Source organism: Tiliqua scincoides, chromosome 4, assembly GCF_035046505.1.
Source record: "Tiliqua scincoides isolate rTilSci1 chromosome 4, rTilSci1.hap2, whole genome shotgun sequence".
NCBI lineage: Eukaryota > Metazoa > Chordata > Lepidosauria > Squamata > Scincidae > Tiliqua > Tiliqua scincoides.
The window spans coordinates 116839048-116862662 of record NC_089824.1 but is presented as its reverse complement, the minus strand read 5'-3'; the positions used below and the strand labels follow the sequence as shown (position 1 = coordinate 116862662).

The following is a 23615-nucleotide window of genomic DNA, read 5'->3' as shown; positions in this document are numbered from 1 at the left end:
AAATGAACACGAAGCATGAAAACACAGGCCACACGCAGAAGCATCGCTTAACGTGGCTTCCGCCTTCAACACTTGCCCATGGAAATCTAGAGGGCCCCAGTGCTGTTACAGGCTAGGTCTGGATCACACAAATGGGATCACCAAGGAGATTCGTGTGAGCTCTCTTATCACTGCCTGTCATAGAGTGCGCACACACAGAGCTGGGCAATGGGGCTACAATTCAATGCAGGCATGAAATGTGGTCTCTACAAGAGAATCCCCAGAATGCTGCAAAAATGAAACAAAGTCCCTAAGAATGCAGTAATTCAGAAATCCATGAATGGTCAGTTGGAGGCATCCACCCTGAACAGGTAAGGACCTTTTAGCTCCCCTGCTAATGTTTGGTAATGCTTTGTACATTGCTTTGTACAAAGCATTTGTACATGGATGCACCTTACCAGCCTGTTGGCTTGTCCTTTTTCCAGGAGCTCTTTCATCTCTTCTTCCCAAATCCCTGTGTTGCTTTGTAGCCGCTTGTACTCTGCCATGTACGTCTCCACCAAGCTGATTAAAGTGTCTGCTTTCTCCCTGAGCCGACTGGCCTCCTCCTGAGACATCAAGGGTGGCGATGGCGGGGGGTGTGTGTGTCGAGGAATGAATAAAGCACAACTTTGTTATGGCCCCTCACACATATCATTGGGAAAAGAGAGCTGCTGTTTCTCTTCATTCCCACCACTGTCCCCTTCCCCTCTTAGCTTTCCTGCGGGAAACTTGAACTGACCTGAAAAGTGTCTATTATTTCAAAAGTTTCCAGAAGCCAGACCTGAGGAAGCATAGCTCTTGACGCAATATTACTGAGGCATTTTATGGGGAGCTTAGTAGGCAGGAAAGGATGCCACTTATTCAGCATTAGTGATGGGCCAAAAAAAAATGAGCACAACTTGTGTACGGGAAAGAAAAGAAGGCAAAGATGCAGTTGCAAATGGTGGTACCTTGGTATTCACTGATTTGGTATCCACTGATTTGACTCCATCTTTAAATGCCTTGTAACAAGGAAAAAAAAGCACCAAAATCCAATTTCCTATCTTTGCGCTGTTAAATAATTATGCAGTAATTTCATTCCATTAGATTCAATGATTCACCCCATCCAGTGGCTGAATGTGGTATAGTGTCTATACCAATGCATTCTGGGGTGACAATAGAAGAGCAAGAAGTGGGTCTTTAAAGCTATTTTTCCACTGATTTGGTATCTACTCATTTCTTTTATCCATTGGGGGTTCTGGAATAGAACGAGTTGTATTCACGACCTGTATTCAGGGTTGTTTGTCCACTGTGCTCATTCCCCCTTTCCAAAGTTATTTTCCAAAGAAATTATGCACGTGTGAATATCATAATTGTCCTTTTCTTCCCAAGCTGCTCAGTTTGCTTGCTTTATATTTAACAGTATACTTTGTGACTTTGCACAGGGCTTTTTTGTACACGTCTTTATTTTGCAAGACACACTGAATGTGTGTGTGTGGAGGGGGGGGGTACCATTTTTTAAAAAGGACAGAAAGCCAAAGATGTCCTGTCTAGCTTGATGGACACTTGCGGTGCTAGCAATGGGGAGGGGAGATACTAATGCAGGACACAGAACAGAGTCTTTCAAGGGTCTTGTCTTTTTCCGACATACTTCACCTGTGCCCATTGCTAAAAATTTACTTTGGAAAGAAATGAAAGCCAAGATTCTCAAGAATCTGTCGTTTCTGTCACCTAGGTCTTGGAACAAAACTAGATATTAAAAGGAAGATCCATGATTGTCTCTCACTTTTTTTCAAAATAAAAAGGCAGCCTTGGGGGGGGGCTGCCATTCATTTAGGCAGGAAGAGAATGTTTAACTTTTCCAGCCAAGCTATTTCCCTAGTCTACATTGCACCCTTCAAGCTGGTGTTAGCCCTGTTCGGAAACCCTGGATGTTGCTCATTTGCACAGTCTCTTTTGATTCTAAAATCTGGCAACAAAGCAGGAGAAGGAAGCAGATTTGATCTGTGGACCACCAGTTGCTGACTACTGTAGTAGAAGATTCTGTGAGAAATGGTACATTTTTGGAACTGCCAATTGCAAGCATCCCTGGAACCAGTTTTATTCTTCCGTTTGTAAGGCACAGGCAAGGCATGAGAAGAAGCAACTGAAAAAACTCTTGGGCCAAATGTACACAAAAGTCCTCACCTGAAAAAAGCTTGTGTCGACTTTTGGTAAACGTCCCAGAGAGCCGAGAAGCAGCTGGCTCCCCTGATGAGCCCTTTCAGCACTGGCAGCAGTTGTGCTGGCATCAGCCTCCAGTTCAGTTGAGAGCAACTTTACCTCATTGTATCTGAAAAATTAGAAGGCAACCTTTGAGCCTAGAAGAGGAAGGCCCCCTTTTTGCTTTCGGATGGCTGCATCACATCACCCACTTCCTGTATGAATAAGGTCAACAAGAGTGAAGCAGAGTGAGCCCTTTGTTGTGGGTTTGCCTTGTCTTCTGTGGTGGTTTCTGGTCAAGCCACTGAAGCCTGTAAACATTCTTAAGAACAAAACGGCAAAGTTCTGAATATCAGATTTCCGAGGTGCATCCTGTGCCACGGGGTAGCCCCCAACTTCTGCCATCCCACTCACCTTCCCAAGCAATAGGGGGAATCTCCATGATCCCTCTGATACTATTCTAGGTAGAGAAGTTTACATACAGCAACTGTATTAGAGAGTACTTAAGGTTTTGCTGTATGTTATATACTACTCTTATTATAATGCTGCAAGGAAGCATTTAGAGGAGTGGGCATCCTTTGAAGCTTTGTGGCAAGGAGCATAAACTGTGTGTTGGGAATCAATGGTGCAAATCACCCCTCAGTCATTAACTGATTAGTAATCTTAGGTTGGTCCAGTGTATCTTCGCCACAACTCCCCATCTGCAATATGGTGTTATTATATGTGTCTACCTTGCAGTGTTGTTGTGATTACAAGGTAGGTCAAGTGCTTGGAACCTTTTTAGTACCAGTCCAGTAATGTAACCAACTGCTCTGCTTTACTTACCCCACAAAAGTGAATGACTATTGCTTACCCTTATGGAGAAAAGTAAAACACTGCATTTGGAGACAGATCTAGGAAGAGGGGGAAAGCCTGTTGACTGATGCTAGGTGGCCTGTTCAGCACTGTGACAGGGTCCCTCAGAAGGGTGCACTGTGCCTTCCTTTTTAAAACAAAACAAATAAACCTGCATTCACATGCAAGACCTCCACTGCCCTGATGGGCACATTCCACTAGCAATCAATATCAGCAGCAGCTTATGATTACAAACTGATTGTAATTGGAATTGGAATATGTGGACAAGAGAAAGATAATAATTCAAGTCTGGAAAATGAATGCAAACAAGTACTGATTGAAGAACCTACTTTTTCTGAAGAGCTTGCACAGAACTGTCCAGGATGCCTTCCCCGCTTGCAGCAGACTGCATCAGTGCCAGGGCCTGCTTTGAGGCATCGTCTGCTGCCCTGGCTCCTTGCTCAATAGTATTTGCAAGTTGCAAGTGGCTAAAAAGGCAAAAAGAGACAAGCTGGGACAAAGGTCAACAGGGAGGAAGAGGCTGATTCACGACCACCATCTCTCCCTGTCTGGTCTTTAACCCAAATCTTTCTTGGATTATTCAGAGGCTGACATTTATTTATTTATTGGTTCATTCACTTATATGGGATTATTGCAGCCTGCCAGTCGAAGTGGATGCACCCTGTCCACAAAAAATTTGACCACAGTGCTTGATCTGTTTGTATAAACTATATCCTTTAAATGCCAGATCACAGAAGCCATGTAAAGGCCAGATGTCTGAGTGGTGGTGGATGAGGGTGGATGTTGATTGGCAGGAAATGTTTATCTATTGAGAGGAAAGTGGGAAGGTGGAAAACTGCATACTTAAGGAGGGACAGAGCGCTGGGGAACAAAGCAGAAAGCTTACTCCTGCTTTCAGAAATGGAAACTGCTCCTTCTTCCCAGGGAGAGGTTGCAGTAAAGACAGGTTTAGGGTCCTTTTAGCTGCTATATTTGTCCAGCTGGCAGGGGCTTGGACATTCCAATGAAAATAGCATTTTTTGGTAGAACTTTTTAACTGCCAAACCATCAAGAAAAATTTAGACAATTTCTCTAGTGAAATTTCTCTAGTGTTTTGGTTACCAGATTTGCATTTTCTTATCATAAAATTATCCCAATCCTATCCTCCACCACTAGCACCAATGCAGCTGTGCCAAAAAGGCATGTGATACATTCAGTGGTGGGGGCGGAGGGCAACCATGAGCAAAGGCAAAAATTATTTTTTACCTTTATATGTGTCTACACAGAGGTGTAAAAATTATTTACACCTCTGTATAAGCCCTGAGACCGAATGCAGGTGGTGACCTATTTGGGCAGCATATGTCCAAGGAGAGAAAAGAGGCAGGGAAGTTTAAAATAGAGGGGATAAGATCTGGCATGCACCACTGCCACTGGATCCATGCCTTCCTGGCTTATCCATGCCTCCAGTTCTAGCTAGGTCCAGCAGCGCAGCCTGATCACAGGATTGGGCAGTTAGCAGTGGCATACCCAGGGGGGCAATGGGTACAAATGTCCCAGGTGCCAGGCTTGGGAGACAGTGCTGCAACCCACTTCCCCCTCCCAGTTTGTTGGCACAATCCAGAACCACACTGACAGTGGCTGTGCTCTTCTTCTCCCCTTTCTTTAAAGGGGGGGAGAGGAGGGCAGCTCTCAGATCGGTGGGGAGCTGCATTGACAGTGGCTGTGCTCTTCTCCTTCCCTTTCTTAAAGCAGAGGAGAATAGGATGGCCCTCAGAACGACCAGGTAGCTGACTAGAAGCGGCACTCACCTCCTCCAATTTTGGAGGAGGTGTGCGCCACTTCTAGCTCCGATGGAGCCCTTTGTGCTGCTGCTAAATGGTGCAAAAGACTCCATCAGAGCTTTCTGGCTCTGCTGGAAGAAGTGCCCAGGAGGTGAGCACCACTTTCAGGAGGTGGGTGGTGCTTGCCCCCTTAGCACCACTTCCAACAATATGAAGCAGCTCTGATGAAGTCATTTGTGCTGCTTAGCAGTGGCACAAAAGCCTCCATCAGCCTGAGCTGCCTCCTTCCTCCCCCCTTTTTTTCAAAAGAGGAAAGGAGGAGGCACCGAAATAACTGCAGTGATAATAACATCACTGCAATTACTTCTGGGTTGGGGGGGTGGAAAATGAGGAGCCAGCCCCTGGCATGAAAACCACCAGGACTGCCACTGGCAGTCGGTGTCTTTAAAAAAAAATGGGCCATTTATTAGTTTGGTTTTATGTTCAGAGTTCAGAGTTCAAAAATGAAACTATCTTCATGAGTGACCAAAACTGGTAGAAGAGAGTTGCCAGTGAAGACAACCATCAACTCACTTGTCTGCTAATTTCATGGCTTCTTGGGCCAGGGTCAAAAAACTGTTTGAACTTCCAGGACCATCTGAAGAGGGAATCATCTGAGGAGGGGAAATGGGAGAACTCAACATGAGCGTCCAGGGAGCAGAAAAACATACACAAACATGCATATTTAAAAGCGTCATCATGGCACATTCATAATTATTTCAGATCATTACACTCTAGTGCACAAGTTCTAGCTGCTTGCAATATAAGCACAAGGTTTAACCCATTTTTGCCTGGCGCACAGGTGTACACATTTGGTCCCTGTTGCGTATATGCAACATTGGGCAGAAATGGCTTAATCCAAGGCCAAGCTCTTTTCCTTCTCCGATTTATTGGCAGCTGGAGGTAAAGGCAAACCCAGTGGCTGGAACATTCAAGCATGTGGCTCTCTTAAGGTTAGAAAAGAGACAACTAATGGCAGACGATTACAGAGCTTTATAAAATTAGGACTGTTATGGACAGAATGGATACAGAGAGCTTTTTCTCCCTCTCTCACTACACTAGAACTTGGAGTCCCCAAGAACATTGATCAGTAGGTATTTCTACGGTCATTGCCTCCTGTTGCTGCTGCCTCCTAAAGGGTGGAACTGTGCCCCTCCCTGCTCACAGCAGCCACAGTAATACCAAGAGCCCTGAGAAGCAGACCTTCTAATAACATTTAAAGAATAAAATACACCATAAAACACCTTGGGCTCTTCCCTATGGGAAGGGAAAAGGCAGTATTTAAAAGTATTTTTAAAATGTTTAATATGCAGCAGATTCAGAACAGACATGGGGAAGTATACAAAAACAAGTTGCCAGCTTCAGGTCACACTCCAGTATCACCAGTTTCAACCCAGAAGTGACAGCAGCAGAGTGGGATACTGAAAGCTGGATCTGTTGCAATCCCATAAGAAGCTAAGGGGTCATGTTACACATTATATTAAATACATAATGTGGCCCAGTAGGTTGATTTTAAAAACATGTGAGTTCATATGTGTGTGTGTGTGTGAGAGAGAGAGACAGAGAGACAGACTGCAGTGAGTGGTTAGGACATTGCCCCCACCACAAATTCACTCCTAGTTGTGCCCCTATGCATACTGTTTTAAAGGGGGAAAAAATCTTGGTTTTCCATTAAAGCTTTTTTAAATAAAAAATGACATGTGCAGGAGGCATGATCAAGAGCAACTGCAGGCTGGGCAAAGTTCTAAAGGCTCCAGGGCTGGCCCTTCACTAGGCCTCAGTGGGCCCCAAAAGCCAGGTGGTACTTGGGGGAGTGGACAGCAGAACATTCCCCAATCAATGGACCTTTATTCTCTCTCCCCCCCCCCCCCTGCATTCTTTACAGGGTGGTATATCATCTGCCATTGTCCTGCCTGCACAGGACACCACTGTCTCCTGCCTCAGCCCACCTGCCATTTGAAAAGAGCAGTGGGGAGGGGGGCTGAGTGCTGCTGGCCTGGCGGGACAAAGAGTAGGAGTAGTAGTAGGGACAATAGCAGAGGAAGTGCCATAGCAGCCAAGATTATAGGGATTGATGACTTCCCTACCATACTTTTGGTTTGTCTAGTGACCCTGATTTGAAAAACAAACTTACCCACACTGCACTATGCCACACACTTAGAATAACACATAACTTGACTCTAAGCCCAGCTGAGAAAAGCATTGCACTTGTGAAAACTGTTGCAGTACCGGTGGAATCTGTCCTCCATCCCTGACACTGGATAGACGACACAGTCATGCTGGCAGGAATTCCCCAGGGATGTGCAGTGTGCCTCTGTGTGCAAGGCCAATAAAAATGCACTATACTGCATCCTATCCCCAAAGGTCATCGCAACACGCGAGTCACTCCAGCATAAAACTGGCATTTTGCTAGGAAACGATCATCATTCTCATTCACAAGATACTTGCCATGTTTCCTATCTTTGCCTTGCTTTGCTCCAAATCCAAGCGCGCTCTTTCAATGAGTCTCCTGGCATCTTGCACCTGACTCCGATACTGACTACCTAAAGACTGCAGCCTGTTGGCCATCTCATTTATCTCTTCCAAACGGGTCCGGTAGGTGAACTCTTGACTCTTGATCTTGGACAGGCGGGTCCCCAGGGACCTGTCAGAAGCTTGAATGCAAAGAAAGAAGAAATGATTTCTCCAAGTAAAGACTTGTGTTTACTTGGCTAAAAGGAAATATGTTGGTATAGAAGAGAAATAGGTCTTTGGCTGGAGATAGACAGGGCAAACACAATTTGTAGAGAATCCCTATTTTAAAAGCGAGATTTTCCCAGGGCATTCTCAGTCCTGATAGCACTATCCTTAGTTCTGATAGTCCTAATAGCCAGAAGCACAGGAAGCACATGGACAGAGACAGGGAGAACCACCAGCTATATCATGAAAGGGAGAAAACATGGTTCTGTGGGAGAATATATGCTTTGCATGAAAAAACTTCAGATTCAGATTAAGGCACCTGCAATTAAAAAGTGGAAGGCTGAGGAAATATCTCTAGTCTATTCCCTTTGCCCTAGAACAGGAGTGTCCAAACTTTTTTAGCAGGAGGGCCACATCATCTCTCTGACACTGTGTTGGGGGCCAGGAAAAAAAGAATTAATTTACATTTCAAAATTTGAATAAATTTACATAAATTTACATAAATGAATATCTTAGAAATGGAACTTATATGAATGAATGAAGGTATCGCAATAGCTCAAAGCCTTGCACAAAGCAAGGTCAGCCTTTCCTTCACTGCCACTGCTGCTTCACAAACGTGAAACAGCAAGCAATGGAGGGAGTCCTCAGCCTGCAGCTCATGCAAGAGGTTGAACAGTCACCCTCACGCTGAGGGCGGTTGCATCGGGCCAGCATGGGCTCCAGCAAGTCTCTGGAGGGCCAGAGGTTCATTAGAGATTGAGCGCTCCCGAGGGCCGCAAATGGCCCCTGGGCCTGGTTTTGGACACCCTTGCCCTAGAAGACCCTGCTCCTTAATTCTATGTGCCTATGTATGGACTGCTGCAGCCAAGTGTCAGCAGTGAGGAAAATGCTCAGACATGCTTTTCTATGTTGTAGAACAGGGGTGCCCAAACCCCGGCCCTGGGGCCACTTGCGGCCCTCAAGGCCTCTCAATGCGGCCCTCAAGGAGCTCCCAGTCTCCAATGAGCTACTGGCCCTCCGGTGATTTGTTGTAGCCCACACTGGCCCGATGCAACTGCTCTAAGCGTGAGGGCAACTGTTTGACCTCTCGCGTGAGCTGTGGGATGAGGGCTCCCTCCACTGCTTGCTGTTTCACATCTGTGATGCAGTAGTGGCAGCAAAGGAAGGCCAGCCTTGCTTTGTGCAAGGCCTTTTATAGGCCTTGAGCTATTGCAAGACCTTCATTCATTCATATAAGTTCATCTTTAATATATTCATTTATGTAAACGTATGTAAATTTATTCAAATTTTAAATGTAAATGAATTCTTTTTTTCCCTCGGCCCCCGACACAGTGTCAGAGAGACGATGTGGCCCTCCTGCTAAAAACTTTGGACACCCCTGTTGTAGAACATTGCTTAATGTCTGTTTCTTTAAACAAGAGGCAAGGCCAAAGATTGGTGGGCCTATATGACAGTAGCAAAAGAGGAAAGGTGGGACTACAAGATCAACATCAAATTGTATCTGCAGATTCCCCCCTCCCATTTACTCCACTGTTCAGATTGGCATGTATTTCCATCCTCTTCCCAATGACATTGCAGGAACCTTTATGCACTCCTTTCATCCATCCTAAAGGAATCTGTCAAGACTTGAGCTACCTTGCAGGCTCTGGGCTTCTCTCAAGACTTGCCGGAGCATTTCCTCAGCCTCGCTCATCTTCCTCTCCAGTTCAGTGTTATCTCCTGGCTCTCCACCAGTCTGTAGCTGAGAGACAAGCACCTCAAATGCCTGGAGTTGCTGGAGATATTGATCTACCTGGAAATGAGGCAGGTTGTATAGGTCAACAAGCAATAGAAACCCCATCACATTTTGATACCTGTGCCCTCATGAAGGAGATACTGACAGACATGAGATCTATATGACCTGCCATGAAAAACACACCCTATCTTAATACCTGATGCAAGACCGATAAGTAGGTAAGTATGGAAAATATCATCAGGTTAAAGAACATTTTGTCTAACTGGTAAAATAGCAGACTTAATAACAGTTCATATAAAACCTGAAAATGCATCTTGTCTAATTTTCTTTTGCCAGTATCATATATTTATCAGGTCTAAATCTTTGCCTAAGGGCGCAATCCTAAAGTTGACTTGGGCCGGTCCAAGTTCCTTGGGCCAGCCCAGGAGGGTCGCAAATGTGCCGTAAAGCACATTTGCGCCTCCGTGGGAGGAAGCCCTGTTGGCACACCTAGATGCGCCAATGCACAGAGGCTGACATAAGCCTCAGCTGCGGCTTCCCCACAGCCGCTTGTGTTGGCGCGCCCGCACCTACACAAGAAGCAAAGGTAGGCGTGGGGGAGCGGGGAGGAGGAGGGAGAGAGGCATTCCTGGGCGGGGGGGCAGGTGATGGGCGGCTCCGGGTGCGGGCGCACGAGGAGCCAGAGGCGGGGCTGGGACCCAGCAGTTATGCCGGATCCCAACCCCTGTCCCCGGGGAGAACGGAGTAGCTTCAAGCCGCTCTGCTCTCCTCAGACTTGTGCCACCTCCAGAGGTGCACCAAGGTGTGCCACAGGTGGCGCAGGTCTGAGGAGACCCATTGGGGCCAGCAGCCCATACCCAGGGGTAAGGGGAAGAGTTTTCCCTTGCCTCTGGTTGAGCTGCTGTTGCCAACAAACCTGCGTTGGATGCAGCGCAAGCCTCCTGGCTTGCCTGCTCCAGCGCAGGTTTGGATTGCTCTCTAAGTCATCTAGTGGTTTCTGCCATGTGGTGAGACTTTTTGACAAGCTGACATTTTTTACACCTGACCTACAGAAAAATATTACGGATGTTAGAAAAACTGATGAGGCAGTTCTGAGTTAATAAATAGCCCAACCCACTATATACAACAAGTGGGAACTCCAAGTTAATCAAGAAAATCCTATAGGTAGTGGTGTTTGTTTCTAGTGAGTAAGATAGGATTACAGCCTAAGTCTTACTAAACACCATAGGCTTGCATTTGAGTACAAAAAGAACTCATTTCCTCCTCCACCCTAGAAAACATGGGCAACTTTGTGGGAGAAACTGTGCCACATCTTTCCCCCCCAACTGTAGCACTTGATGTTTTCCCATGTTCCATGTATGGGAATGGAGTGAAAAAAAGCTGCAACTGGGAAAATCCATAAAGAAGGAATATAATCACCACACGCACTGAACAAAGAGTGTGTGCAGTGGGGAGGGTCAGTTGGATTTATTTGAATGGTTGCACAACGTTCATTTTTACCTAGAACAACCCAATAACTCAAACTGGTTTTGCTGCTAGCTGCATAGTGGTAACCATTATTTCTGCGGGAGGTACCATATTAAGAATTCTAGCAGCGCTGTGACCCAAGAGTATTAATTGCTAAAGGGAAAGGGTGTGAAATTGCCAAAGGAAAGATGCCTACCTGAGTCTTCACTCGATTGTAGCAGGCTGGGCAGCGGGTATTTTCACAGTTGGGCCCTTCAAATCCTGGCTTACAAATGCAGCTCCCATCACTGTGGCACCGCAAAGGCTCAGAGCCCACAGAATTACAATTGCAGGCTGCACAGAAGAAGAAAAACAGCAGACTGAGAAGGGCCCGCCATTGTTTTGCTATAAAAACTACTTTTTTGTTAAAAAGCAGTATATAAATATTTAACAATACTAATAGTGATGATGTCTGGTTTGTTTAAGTTTTTATAACGTGGTTCAGAAGTCCATCTCTGAAATGAATGGATGTTCTCCATTTGCTGTATGATGATGTACCTCGACATTTCTCTGCTGGGTTGGGAGATGAAGGGTTTCCAAAGAAGCCTTCCTTGCACCTGCATTCGCCTGTTAAGCGGTTGCAAATCCCAGAAGCATTTGGGTCACCACTGTTACACTGGCATGGCTGACAAGACCGTGCCTGGCCATTCTCACCAAAGGGGTCCCCAAAATAACCATCAGTACAAAACTCACAGCGAGAACCTAGGAGGAAAAGTAGAATGAGAAGATGAATACTTCAACCAACAACACCTGTGCGTCTTCAGAACAACCTGCATAATGTTAGAAATCCTGAGCATGGGGCTCTGCTAGCATCTGCAGAACATGACATTGCAACCATCTCTGCTCCATGTGCTACAAAACTGTGCTACCAGAGTGGTAACAGGACACAGGTAGCTTTTTGTCATGTGCTACGGGAGGTGGGCCACTGTGAGATACAGGATGCTGGAATAGATGGGCCTTTTTCATGATCCAGTGGGGCTGTTCTTATGTACCATGTTCATATGAACATGTGAATTGTGCACAATGTGCTGAAAAAAAGAAGTTGCATAATGCAACAAATTAAATCAATTTTGTGGTTTATCCAGGACAGATAGATAGATTCCCTTGCCATCCCTTAGAAAAGAGGAAGGTGGCATTAAAACAAAAAAGCACCATCATAAAGCAGAATTTAAGGCTTACCGCTGGCTCCTGGAGGGCAGTAACCACAAACAACTTCCTGTGTCCCTGGAAGCACAGAACATCCAAGACCACTCTGGCATGGGCAAGGCTGGCAACTCTGTGGGTTCCAGGGGAGGCTGTAGAAGCCAGTTGGACATGCAACACTAATGTGCTCTCTGTTTTCATCTCCAGAATAACACTCGCCTAGACAGGGACAGAAGGAGAGTAGCAGGTAAGAGAGGAGTTTGACAACATATGGTCTTCATGTGGCCCTGAAATCCTTTGTGTAACTTAGAAATCTGAGAATTCCTTTGTGTAACTGAGAAATCTGACATCTTTATAAAAACCTGGTTTTCTGTTCTCACTTTGGAGAAGAGTTTAAAAATATGATGGCAAAAAAGCATGGATCTCTCTGTATTTGCATCTGAACACACATGCATATTCCCAATTTCTGAAAACTAAACATCAAAATTTCCTGAGTACATAGAAAAAAATGCAATGAATTCACAAACTGTAATTTATCACTGATATTTATCACAACCTTAAAAGTGATATTGTTGGCATCCTTCAGTCTCGAAAGACTATGGTGTCACGCTCTGAATGGTGGTTCTGGAACAGAGTGTCCTCTCCAGAGCGCGAAGCCTGGGTAAAGTAGGTATGGAGGATAGGCTGTTACCCATGCAGCAAATCCCCCCTCTCCACGTCGCTGAAATGGTCCAATGGAAAGGCAGAGGCCAATACACTTGGTTCCAGCGGCGTCGCAGGAGTTGCCAGAACATGACTGTATTCAGCCATGAACTGCCTCAGGGACTCCGGCTCCGGATTTTGCCTCAAGGTTGACTCCTGAAGCCTTTTTCATAACTGGATGTAGCCACAAGGCAGTGGAGGTTTGGGATCAGAGTTTTCCTTCTCTCAGATGAGCTGCCTTCCCAGGCTAAGGAGTCCCATCCACCCGGTGGCTGTTTAGTCGCCTCTTACGCCAAGTACAGCCAAACTGAAGGCCTATTCTTATCCCCAGCCCCCAGGGGTGGTATACAAAATAATACAAAAGTGATATACAAAATACATTAAGGGTGCAATCCTAACCAACTTTCCAGTACGTTGGTAAGAGCAACCAGTATGAGGTAAGGGCAATGCAGCTCTGAGGTAAGGGAACAAACATTCCCTTTCCTTGAGGAGGCCTCCGTGATGGCCCCCCCAACTGCAGGATGCAGCACATACCCCATTGGCACAGCTATGTCAGTGCAGGAAAGTTGGTTAGGATTTGGGCCTAATTTGATGAGCTGCATTTCTCAATGATGAACTTGAGACAAAGTGGTGAGTTCTGCACATGGTTATTGCAATTGGGGCAGAAGACATTAGTCTCCTGTTTTCCTTTGTTGCCAGTATGTACCAGGAACAGAAGTGACAGGGGAAGGACAAATAAAGGAATGGCTTTCTGTTTCTCTTCTTAGTCTATAATGGCTGCATGTCCTTCTCACCCTTTTACAGCAGCAGTATAGAAGATGACTTTTCACCAGTTCATCCCATAATACTACTGGAAGACTGGTAGTGAAACTCTACCAGAATTAAATCACATGGGTCACATGAGACCTTACCAGACAATCACTTTCTGGCTGGGATCAGGAGCAATGATCGAGTGATAAGGATCGGCACAGGTGGTTGTTTTTTTTTTTGGGGGGGGGGGGGTGGCTTTAAACATAACAGAAGTGCCACAGAGAGAATGATGTGCTCATGCTGATTCTTCCAACACTTTGAATGGGTCACTGTAAAGTTGCTCCTTACATGCATTACTTGTTCTTTATATCAGAGGCTAGATGTTGCCAATGCAGGTAAAACAAACAAAAAAATCCTGTCCACAATGATAGCGCCCCCCCCCCCCCATTTATGGATTTCTTTACCAGTTTCTGGGTCACAGAGCCCTCCTCCCTGGCAGTTGCACAACACACAGCTGCTGTGAGCCCCAACTCTTGCAGAATTTTCTCTCTTGTAACCTGGAGCACATCTCTCACAGAACTGCCCCTGATATCCATCCGGACATACACATTGCTCTACCCAGCGTGCTGGAGTACCAGAAGTTGGTTGGGCCGAAATCAAAATGACATTGTTGAGGTGCCCTGTGCCTGCAAAAGCAGAAAACACATTACAATGACGACTTCATAGACTCCTGACTGAATCGGAAAAGAGCAGATGTGGGGAGCTGCATCATAGGACATTTCTACACTATAATATTACAGGTGTCTTAGACTCATCTGACTCACAGTGATTCCTGCAAGGCATCCTGTGGGCTGTGGTTTGCTGGACTTACAGACCCCTAGTCCTTCACAGAAATATAAACCCCTCACAGAAATATAATTTCCAGTGTATCCTATGGAGAAGAAATGACTATTAAAACAGTTTAGGCCTGTGGTGGTCTCTCTTATAATTTTTATCACTCTGGCTGGACTTAGCTGGTCCTCAAGCCACAGGAAAAAAGGGGCTGCTGCTGCCTAATCCTGTTCCTACTTGCTCCCAGAGAGTGGAAAGTGGATCAGAGTGCTGACTGGGGGCCCGATCCTATCCAATTTTCCAGCACCGGTGCAGCCACAATGCAGCCCCAACGTAATGGGAACAACGTAAATGTTCCCATAGCTTAAGGAGGGCTCTCTGACTGCTGCCCCACCACAAGATGCAGTGCATGCCCGATTGGTACAGCTGCACCGACACTGGAAAATTGGATAGGATTGGGCCTTGGGATGGCTCCATCAGTGGCAGGCCAGAGGGGGCAATGGAATGCTTTCTTAGAATGTTTAAAATCATGGTGAAGTGTCCTTTTGGACTGCAAAGCAAGACAGATTTTTCATACGGTAAGTGATCCTAGTCTTTTTCTTTAGCCCGATTCTACTACCAACTCACTGTCTCCGTAAGTGGCTCTAATTCGAAGAGCTGTGAGGTTTCCAATCAATCGACGATACTCTGTGTCAGTCAGCTTAGGTCTCCAGTTACTGCTTGGGTGCTCATCCAACCTGCACATTAGAGAAGAGGAAAGCAATTCAGAAGTTACATGGAAAACCTCTACAGGGGCATTTTTGTGCACAACATGTATTGCAGCAGCATGCATAGTACAATAATGTACACAAAATTTGGCTTATGCTATAACCCTAAGATGATAAAGAAGGCACTGCAAGTATTAGGCAGCTGAATTGGTCTTTGTGTTTGATTCTCTGAAACTCACAGGATCAAATGCAAAGACAAATTCAGCCACCTGGTCCTTGCAGTGCCTTCTTTATATACTTAGGTGCTTGTTTGCTACCTAACATTTTTAATATTGATTGTTCTTAATGTGTTAAAAAAACAGTGCGTGCAATCCTGACCTTCAGATAGGCCAGTGCAAGTCCCTTGCGCCAGCCCAACATTGTCACAAAAGACCGATTGGGGCTGCTGCACCTCTCCCTGGGGTAAGGGGAAAAGTTTTCCCTTGCCTTGGGCCGAGCCTCTGGCACTGGATACAGCGTAGGCCCATGGATCTGCCTGTTCCAGCGCAAGATAGGATTGGGCTGCTAATGAAATTGTGCTATTGAAAGGGCTGCATCATCAGGATATTACCTAAATGTGTAGGTTCTGCTAGTGCTACAAGGCAGCATCTTCCCATGAGGCATGAGAGGAGCAGCCACTCTCAAGCCAGCTCCTTCCAAAATTACATCATGCTGCGAAGGGCGGCGTCCCGGTCGGTTCACACGATAATCAAAAGTCAACATCTGCCCGTAGCTCAGTTGTTGGTTCCCAAGGAACTTGGCTACAAAGCAAACAAGTAGGTCAGAAGAGATGTTTACAGGTAAAATTATGCCCCTGTTAAGGGAAGACCATCAGTATGACTGTAATGATTAAGGGCACAATCCTAACCAGGTCTACTCAGAAGTAAGTCCTATTTTGTTCAGTGGGGCTCAGGAAAGTGTGGTTAGGACTGCAGCCTCTATCTCATTCATATCAAAGGCTTCTAATCCAATACTTCAGCTTAGATCTCACTGGTTTTAAAGGAATTTTAACTGACTCTGGATTCCACTGTATGACTACAGATCTCAGCTTGGTCAAGTAGTTAATTTAGGAAACTAGATTATTTTACTAAGAAACGTGAACCTGTTCCTAGGCTGCCATGGATGAAAAAGTCATCCTGCTCACCAAAATTAATTTTTCAATGTGCACATCTGTGTGTACTTTTCTGATGTATGGCTCACTAAGTCAAGTTCTAAGAACCAGTTCTACACTAAGAACCAGTTCTACATGATCATTTGGCACAGTGCAGTTTCTTGCAGAAAGACTAGCCCTGGCTCTTTCATGCTTTTTCTTCTCAACTGCATTTATTGTTAGAAAGTTCTTGAACATCTCTTCAAAGATTGTTTTCTTGAGGAAACTTCAGCCATTATAGAAGCAACAGTCATGAATTTCAGCTGGGAGGATTAAAATTAACAGGTCTAGTGAGAGTCAGGGAAACGCTGACTAATACACATCTTCTACACCTACACTAATGTAGGTTGCTTTCATTTAAAACACAAAATGTGCAGGACTTAGGACTCTCAAGACTTAGGTGCTTACTCTGACCTCACTTAGCTGAAAACTGTGTGTGCATCACCGATAGCCAAGAGAATGTGCACTAGAACCTGAGAGTCTCAAGTGGGACAACAGTGCTAGACAATAGGCAAAGCATATGTATTGGCAAACAGAGAATGCTGAAAGCATATCCTGCTGAATAGTCCCTCTTACTGCCCATCCCCACTATGGAAATACATACCTGGGGCCATAAAGTAGATGGGATTTGGGCTTCTTGCTGCCACATAGACGTCCTTATGACGTGGAGACCAATGGACCTGCAAAGGAGACCCACCATTGACCTGAGCTTGCCAACCTTCATTACCTAGAATCACAGAAAACCACAGTTTATTGAATTGAGCAGGGAATCCAGTCTACACCCACAGATTCAGGATTGGTCACAGGAGAAGCAAGCGGCAGTTCTTTCACTGTTACGTAGTCAAAGTTGCAGATGAATGAGTAACTTGTGGCTGATAGTGAATGCACCATAAAAGGGGTTGGAACCCCTTCTTCCAATCTTGTCTTTATACTCTTGCTAGCATAGTCTTTTCTGTAATATGTAACTGTTCTTAGGAACATTTCATTTGGTAGAATAAAGTGGAAAAGCTTCCTTGGACTTTTTTTTTTTTAATTCAGCTTTGGATTGTGGATTTTTCCTCTAATGCCTCCCACAATCTTGTAAATCTGAGAAAGTCCCATGTGTGCTTCACCCTCAATTCCTTTTGTATTGGGGACAGAGGAAAGTGAGCAAGGCGCATGTAGTCAACAGTGGCAAAAACATCACTTGGTAGCTTAGATTAGTGGTTCTCAAACTTTTTGCACCAGGACTCACTTTTTAGAATCCGTCAGGACCCACTGGAAGTGATGTCATGACCAGAAGTGAAATCATCAAGCAGGAAAATTTTTAACAATCCTAGGATGCAAACCTACCCACACATACTGTATATACTCGTGTATAAGTCAAAAAATTATGCTTAAAAATTACTGTTGGGTTATTTTTCAGGATCTGGCCTTGGGTAAAATCAGACAAAATTATAGTCAGACATCCCACTAAGTTTAACTACCGATTTATCAGAGGGTCATAAAAAATTCCATGATTTTTGGCTCAAAACCTGCCCTCGACTTATCAGTGAGTTCAACTTATAGGCAAGCATCTGTGGTGCCCAGGAGTAAGTCCAGTTTAATATCATTGTTAAAGCATATACATAGTACCTTGTTAAAAGTACAGATCTGTAATATTTCTCCAAATGTAGTCACACACCATAGTAGCATCAAGTCTAATAGATTAAAAATAAAATATTGAAATGAATGGGGACCCACCTGAAATTGGTTCGCAAACCACCTAGTGGATCCCAACCCACGGTTTGAGAAACACTGGCTTAGACAACCAAGACTGATCTGGAAGCTTTTTAAGGGGTGAGGGATAACCACTTTGACTGTTGTAGCTTACTACAGTCATAGAGTTCAGAATAAGTCAGTTACTATGACACAAACCGAATTTACAATACTAACTGGAAATCCACCATTGGTCTTGATGCTCCTTGGACAGGAGCACTGCTCTATCCCTGCATCTCTATGGTGCAAGCTCTATATGCTTAACACTGGTAAGTGAAATGATAACCAATTTCAAGGCAAAACCAAAAGTGTCAGTCATACTAAAGAGAGAAGGCAAACCACTGTGAAATTTTACCTTGCTGGAAAGTAGAGGTGACTTTATGGATGCTATAGTTTTCTGAGCTGGAACATGTAGCTGAGTGTCCATTACAAAAACACCGAGAACAACCTTCTGGATTCCCTGCATCCAGATTATAATAGCCCTGTTTGCAACTGTGTGAGAAATCAATATAACTTATGAGAGAAATCAATATAACTAGCAGTTGGTCTCTTGTGCATTTCATATTTACACAGAAAGGAAACATATCTTATTTGTGTCTTTATATTCTGCACACCTCCATCTCATCTGCTGTTAGATAACTGAATACCAGCCTTGAGAATCCCCCTCAAGCAAAAACTCTATGGTCTTGAGGTCAGCCAACACACAGCCCAATCCTATCCACACTTTCCTGGGAGTAAGCCCCACTGACTCTAATGGGACTGACTTCTGAGTAGACATGCTTAGGATTGGGCATTGGGAAGAGACTGCAACTGGGCACCTATTCAAGTGATGCCCTCAAAACACAGTGTTAGCCATTCATCATGCAGAGGCGGTTGTGCAACTCCTCTAAAAAGTACAGAAACAAAATGGTAGTATGTGCTACAACCTGGTGGATTAATCAGTGAGGAAGCCGCCTTTGTGTGCAAGCTAATGTGGTCATAGGAGACATCAACAAACAATAATGTGCGCTAGGACAGATCCAGATCATGAATGAGAAAGACTAAGGCATCTCTTTTTTACTTGCTAATCTTGATGCAATCACATTTTCTAGAATTCTAGATCACAACTATGTGGGTTAACACAGAAAATTCCAAGCATCACTCCTACCACAGGCATGTGTCAATGCCAAATGCACAAAATCACTGTGTGAATTCACTGACACATTCACATAGCACAACCCACATTACAAAAATCAATCCATTCCCTGCGCAACCATGAACTAAAGCGGGTGTGTAAAATAGTCCAGAGTGGGTCTGCAGTCAGCTAGCCTATGCTAAATGTATCTATTTTCTATGTTTTGGGTACAACTATGAAGGCTAGAAACTTATTATGTATACTACACTAAGTAAAAATACAGTGTAGACCAGCCCTTGGTGCATGAAAGATAGCTGCCAACAAACATGAAAGCTAAGTGCAACCTCTACATGCAAATGCAATATGTCTGCAAGTCCAAGACATTTCAAACAAACAAGAGTGGGCAGGCATCAACCACCTTCATGCTCTCTGTGTGAGCCTTCCACAGGCATTAGACAGTCTGCTGTTGACAAGAATGCTGACTTAAGCCTGACCCACCAAGATAATTCTTACATTCTTGTACTTGGCTTTGGCAAACAATACTTGAGATTCTCAGGAGTTGGCTCCAGATATGAAATTATGCTGTAAAGTTATATGCCACCCTCTGCACTGCGATTGCAGACATGCAGATGCAAAGCTCTTTACATTCTATGAAGTGCGTATGTACACTTTCAGAGGAATGCAGTAGTCTGATGGAATAGGATAACCAAACCCACACAAATATAAGCCCTACAAAAGCAGCATGAGAATCTCGGCATCAAGGAGAGCCTGCCAGCGTGCCCTCCACCCCTACGTGTCGCAAAGGAAGGTGCAGCATCTGACCTAAAAAGTACAGAATGTACCTCCAGACATAACTTATAGGCCTGGGCTGGATCTTGCTGTTTCTGCCCTGACATGGCTCCATGCCCAAAGAGCTGTAATTAGCAAGAGCTCTCCTGAACACACGCAATGGTGGGTCTGTCTTTGACAAGCCTGGAGGCACACTCTATTGTTGACACAAATACTTGACAGGCGGATGTTCCTGGCCGCCTCTATAGGTACATTCAAACCATGGTATGGCAATTATGGTACAGGCTGCCTAATGTTTTAGAAACATCCTTCTTAAAACCTTTAAGAAAAAATTGAACTGGATAGAAATTTGTGGAAGATGTTTTAGATATAGGGTGTCCTATCTACAATGAGTTCTCAGCTTCCCCTCCATAGGAACACAAGAAGCTGCCTTAATGCTCAGAGTCAGACCACTGCTCCATTTTTCAGTATTGTCTACACTGACTGACATTTTGTGTCCAGGATTTCAGACAGGGGTCTTTCTCAACTCTATGTGGAGATGCCAGGGATTGAACCTGGGACTTTCTGCTAGCAAATCCTGTGCTTTACCACTGAGCCATGGCCCCTCTCTTTGTAGCCTGATTTGTTATCATTCAAGTAAGTAGTTCAACCAACCTCAAGTCCAGAAATTATAATATTGGACATTTCCCCACCTGTCAGCTAACGATGGTGTTTTTGATGGGGTGTAGCTCCACCCTGGTAAGCACACACGTACAATATTTGTACTCGCTAACATTTGCTTATTACATTCACACATTACATTTTTAGGTGTACACTTAAATGAACCATTCCAGTTTCACAATCTATGTATCATCAGTGGGCTGTTTATGATCAGGTACTCAACATCTTTCACTCTAATTGAAGGTTTTTACAGGTTACTGCCCATACTTTCAAGGTACAGGCAGCTGTTATCTCTTCTTAACAGAGTCAACAGGCTCTGGGGACGTGTCAGAAATTACTACAGTTAGGTTCACTCAGCTGAAAAACGGGTACAAATTCCATGCCAAAGAAATCTAAACATTTTATCTGATAAATTATGCAAATATACATTGTGTAGTACATCATGACCCTCAGAAGTCAACTGCTGAACCCAGACATTCTGCTCTATCCAATCAGATACTACAGACACATATGTTCAAATATTTTGGAAGTCATATTTCTGACTCAGTGAAAACAGAAGTTCTTAGGAGTTCAAAAATTGTGAACTTGCAGACAAATTGTAATTCGCATAGCCCTGATTGTTTGCAAGTCAAAGAGAAAGTTACATACTGTAGCATGGGTCATGTACTAACAAAGTGAAAGAACAATTTGGGCCATCAAATGGCTTCCTTGACAATGGCATCTGCAAGAAAAGCAGAAACAATAACCTTTTGCCATAAAAGTTCCATGTACACACCTGTCACATCGATCTCCTGTCACTGCTACCTTGCAGATGCAGTGTCCTGAACTGCACTGCCCTGTGCTACCCGCTGAATCACAATCACACCCGGAGTTCCTGAGAAAAATTAAAATGCAGTTTAAGTTCTGTTCCATACTCAGGAGGGAAATGTGCAAGCATGTCAGTGCAGGGTGACGGGTCTTGTAACATGGCTAGCCCAGTGGCCCATCCTGGTGATATGTTGGTAATGCACAGAGCATAGGGATTGCTAGGCTTAGCCAGCCTACCTCTTACAGTTGTCCAGACTGCTGGTTCATCAGAGGCCATGGTACAGGCAAGCTACTGCCTGCATCCCCTAATTTGGTCCCTGGGATCTAGGCTGGAGGTTTTGCCAGGGGTTGGGAGAAAGCAATATACGTTTTGGTCACCTAGCAAAGGTCTCTGGTCTACTGGTCAATAATTACTAGGAAATATTGTCACAATGGCTACATGCAACCCTCCTCAGAGGCCTCTGACTGTCAGTTACTGGGAAACAGAAACAGAAAGAAGTCTATTTAGTTGGACTTCCCAGAGGCACCTGGTTGGCCACAGTGGGAAACAGGTGCTGGATTCAGAAGACTTCTGATCCAGCAGAGTTCTTATGACTTTAAGGCTTCTATTGAGAAAGAAAAGTGAAAGAACTTCTCTTATCCCCAGAGTGCGTATTGCTCAGGGGTGGGGGAATGCTGTAGCAGCAGCAGACTTTGCAAAGCAGCACCCCTTAGGACCATGCCATGTAATTACCAGCTCACGTGGCAAAACCATGGACAATGAATTGTTTTTATTTTAAAATGTTCATACTACAGGCCACCTTGAATCGTTTTTTGAGAAAGACAGGGAACACATTTTTTTAAAATATAAATAAAGAAAACAGTTCTTTGACGATCCCATTTCATATTGCTGGTTCGGGAGTGGACACACAGAGAGAGAGAGAGAGAGAGAGAGAGAGAGAGAGAGAGAGTGAGAGAGAGAGTAAAGTGGCAGTTCAATCATCTCATTTTCCACATGTGGTCAACAGTGGTAAAGGAAATATATGACTGAATTTTCCCTGTTATCAAAAATAAAACCAAAAAAACCTGTTATCAAAAATAAAATCAAAAAATCTTCCTTCACCCTGGGAGCTAGGTGTCATTTTATTACATGATCTGCTTGCTTGGGTAGAATTCTTCTAAGTTATCTTTGAGAAGGCTTTTTTCTTGACTGAAACAAAGCAAATTTGAAAGGCCAGGCGACACAATTACCAGTGGCTAGTGGCTCCACCAACGTGATGATACTTACAGTATTTGACCAGCAGCTTTGCAGCCAGCTTCTGAGAAGGAATGAAAACCACGCTGACACCGGTCACATTTATCGCCCATCACACCTGGTTTGCAGTGGCACCGTCCATGTTTGTCACATTGTACACTGACAGAGCCTATGAAGAGGTAGAAAAGGCAGTAGAGTCAATTCTGATTGCTGTGGAAAGCTTCATTTATTATTCTCATCAGGCTTGCAGTGCTCCAAGGGAACTCAAGAAAGTGTTATTACAAAGTGTGCAAAAGTCCCCAAAGTGCAATACCATTTTAACAGGCATGCTGTTCCATTAAGTACAGTGCATCTCCTCTTCAATTTGGTTTGGCCTATGTACAGATGAGCCATTAGGCTGCTCTTTGTTTAAAAAGCCACCTTAGAACACATATTGTGTTATACCCTCCTATAAGATGTGGGAGGAACAGAGCTTCATTTTCCCTCCTCTAAAGCTGGACCTTGGTTTTATGGGTGTGTGTGTGTGCGCGTGCATGCGTGTGTGCATGTGAGTGTGCGTGTGTGCGCACACACGCTTGAGGAGGAGGGAGCAAAAGAAAATACCAAGGAATAACCAAAGCGCTATTCCTGTAGCCTCAAATTAGATCCCAGCTTAGCTGTTGCTCCAACTAGAGATTCTTCAGATCGCTGCATAAAGACAAAGACTAAATACTTCCATTGATGCCTCTCCATTTCTAAGGCACCATTTTTGCTTCTGAGAGCGCAACCAGGAAGATGCTGTTCTATAAGAAAATAGTTTTTGCAGTGTAAACCACAAATGAAGGTTTTTGTGTAATTAGCAAACTCACTCGTACCCCTTTGTTTTGTTGCAAGCACCATTTCTACAGTTTACAAGATGTACAGTAGTGTATATAACAATGGTTGCAAAAAACCCAGCTCGCACAGATTCCATATCTGCAGAACTGAGCGTTGCTTAACAACACATATGGCACGTGCACAGCAAGTTGTCATGCGAGCTGGTGGATTGCATTGGCAATGAGGGTGGACTGCAAATCTTGGATTCAAATCTCATCTATGTATTCATGAGGTGATCTTAAGCATGCTACTGTACCCCTCAGCCTCAGACTTCCATGTCTAACACGGAGATGAAAAAATACAATTTGCCTTACAGAGTAG

The 23615-nt window shown here is 44.5% G+C and overlaps 1 protein-coding gene across 1 annotated transcript in view; it reads right to left on the bottom strand.

Annotated features, from left to right (window-relative positions):
• LAMC2 (laminin subunit gamma 2) overlaps nucleotides 1-23615 on the bottom strand; it is a 42643-nt gene that overhangs the window by 5851 nt on the left and 13177 nt on the right. The window contains exons 3-18 of the mRNA XM_066624537.1: nucleotides 22473-22608; nucleotides 21174-21272; nucleotides 18191-18327; nucleotides 16703-16825; nucleotides 15520-15709; nucleotides 14830-14939; nucleotides 13836-14057; nucleotides 11956-12138; nucleotides 11275-11478; nucleotides 10934-11070; nucleotides 9171-9327; nucleotides 7305-7510; nucleotides 5391-5470; nucleotides 3387-3524; nucleotides 2188-2332; nucleotides 438-587 (exon numbers count right to left, since the gene is read on the bottom strand). Coding sequence (XP_066480634.1) covers nucleotides 438-587; nucleotides 2188-2332; nucleotides 3387-3524; nucleotides 5391-5470; nucleotides 7305-7510; nucleotides 9171-9327; nucleotides 10934-11070; nucleotides 11275-11478; nucleotides 11956-12138; nucleotides 13836-14057; nucleotides 14830-14939; nucleotides 15520-15709; nucleotides 16703-16825; nucleotides 18191-18327; nucleotides 21174-21272; nucleotides 22473-22608 — 2417 coding nt within the window. The remainder of the gene's footprint in view (nucleotides 1-437; nucleotides 588-2187; nucleotides 2333-3386; nucleotides 3525-5390; nucleotides 5471-7304; nucleotides 7511-9170; nucleotides 9328-10933; nucleotides 11071-11274; nucleotides 11479-11955; nucleotides 12139-13835; nucleotides 14058-14829; nucleotides 14940-15519; nucleotides 15710-16702; nucleotides 16826-18190; nucleotides 18328-21173; nucleotides 21273-22472; nucleotides 22609-23615) is intronic.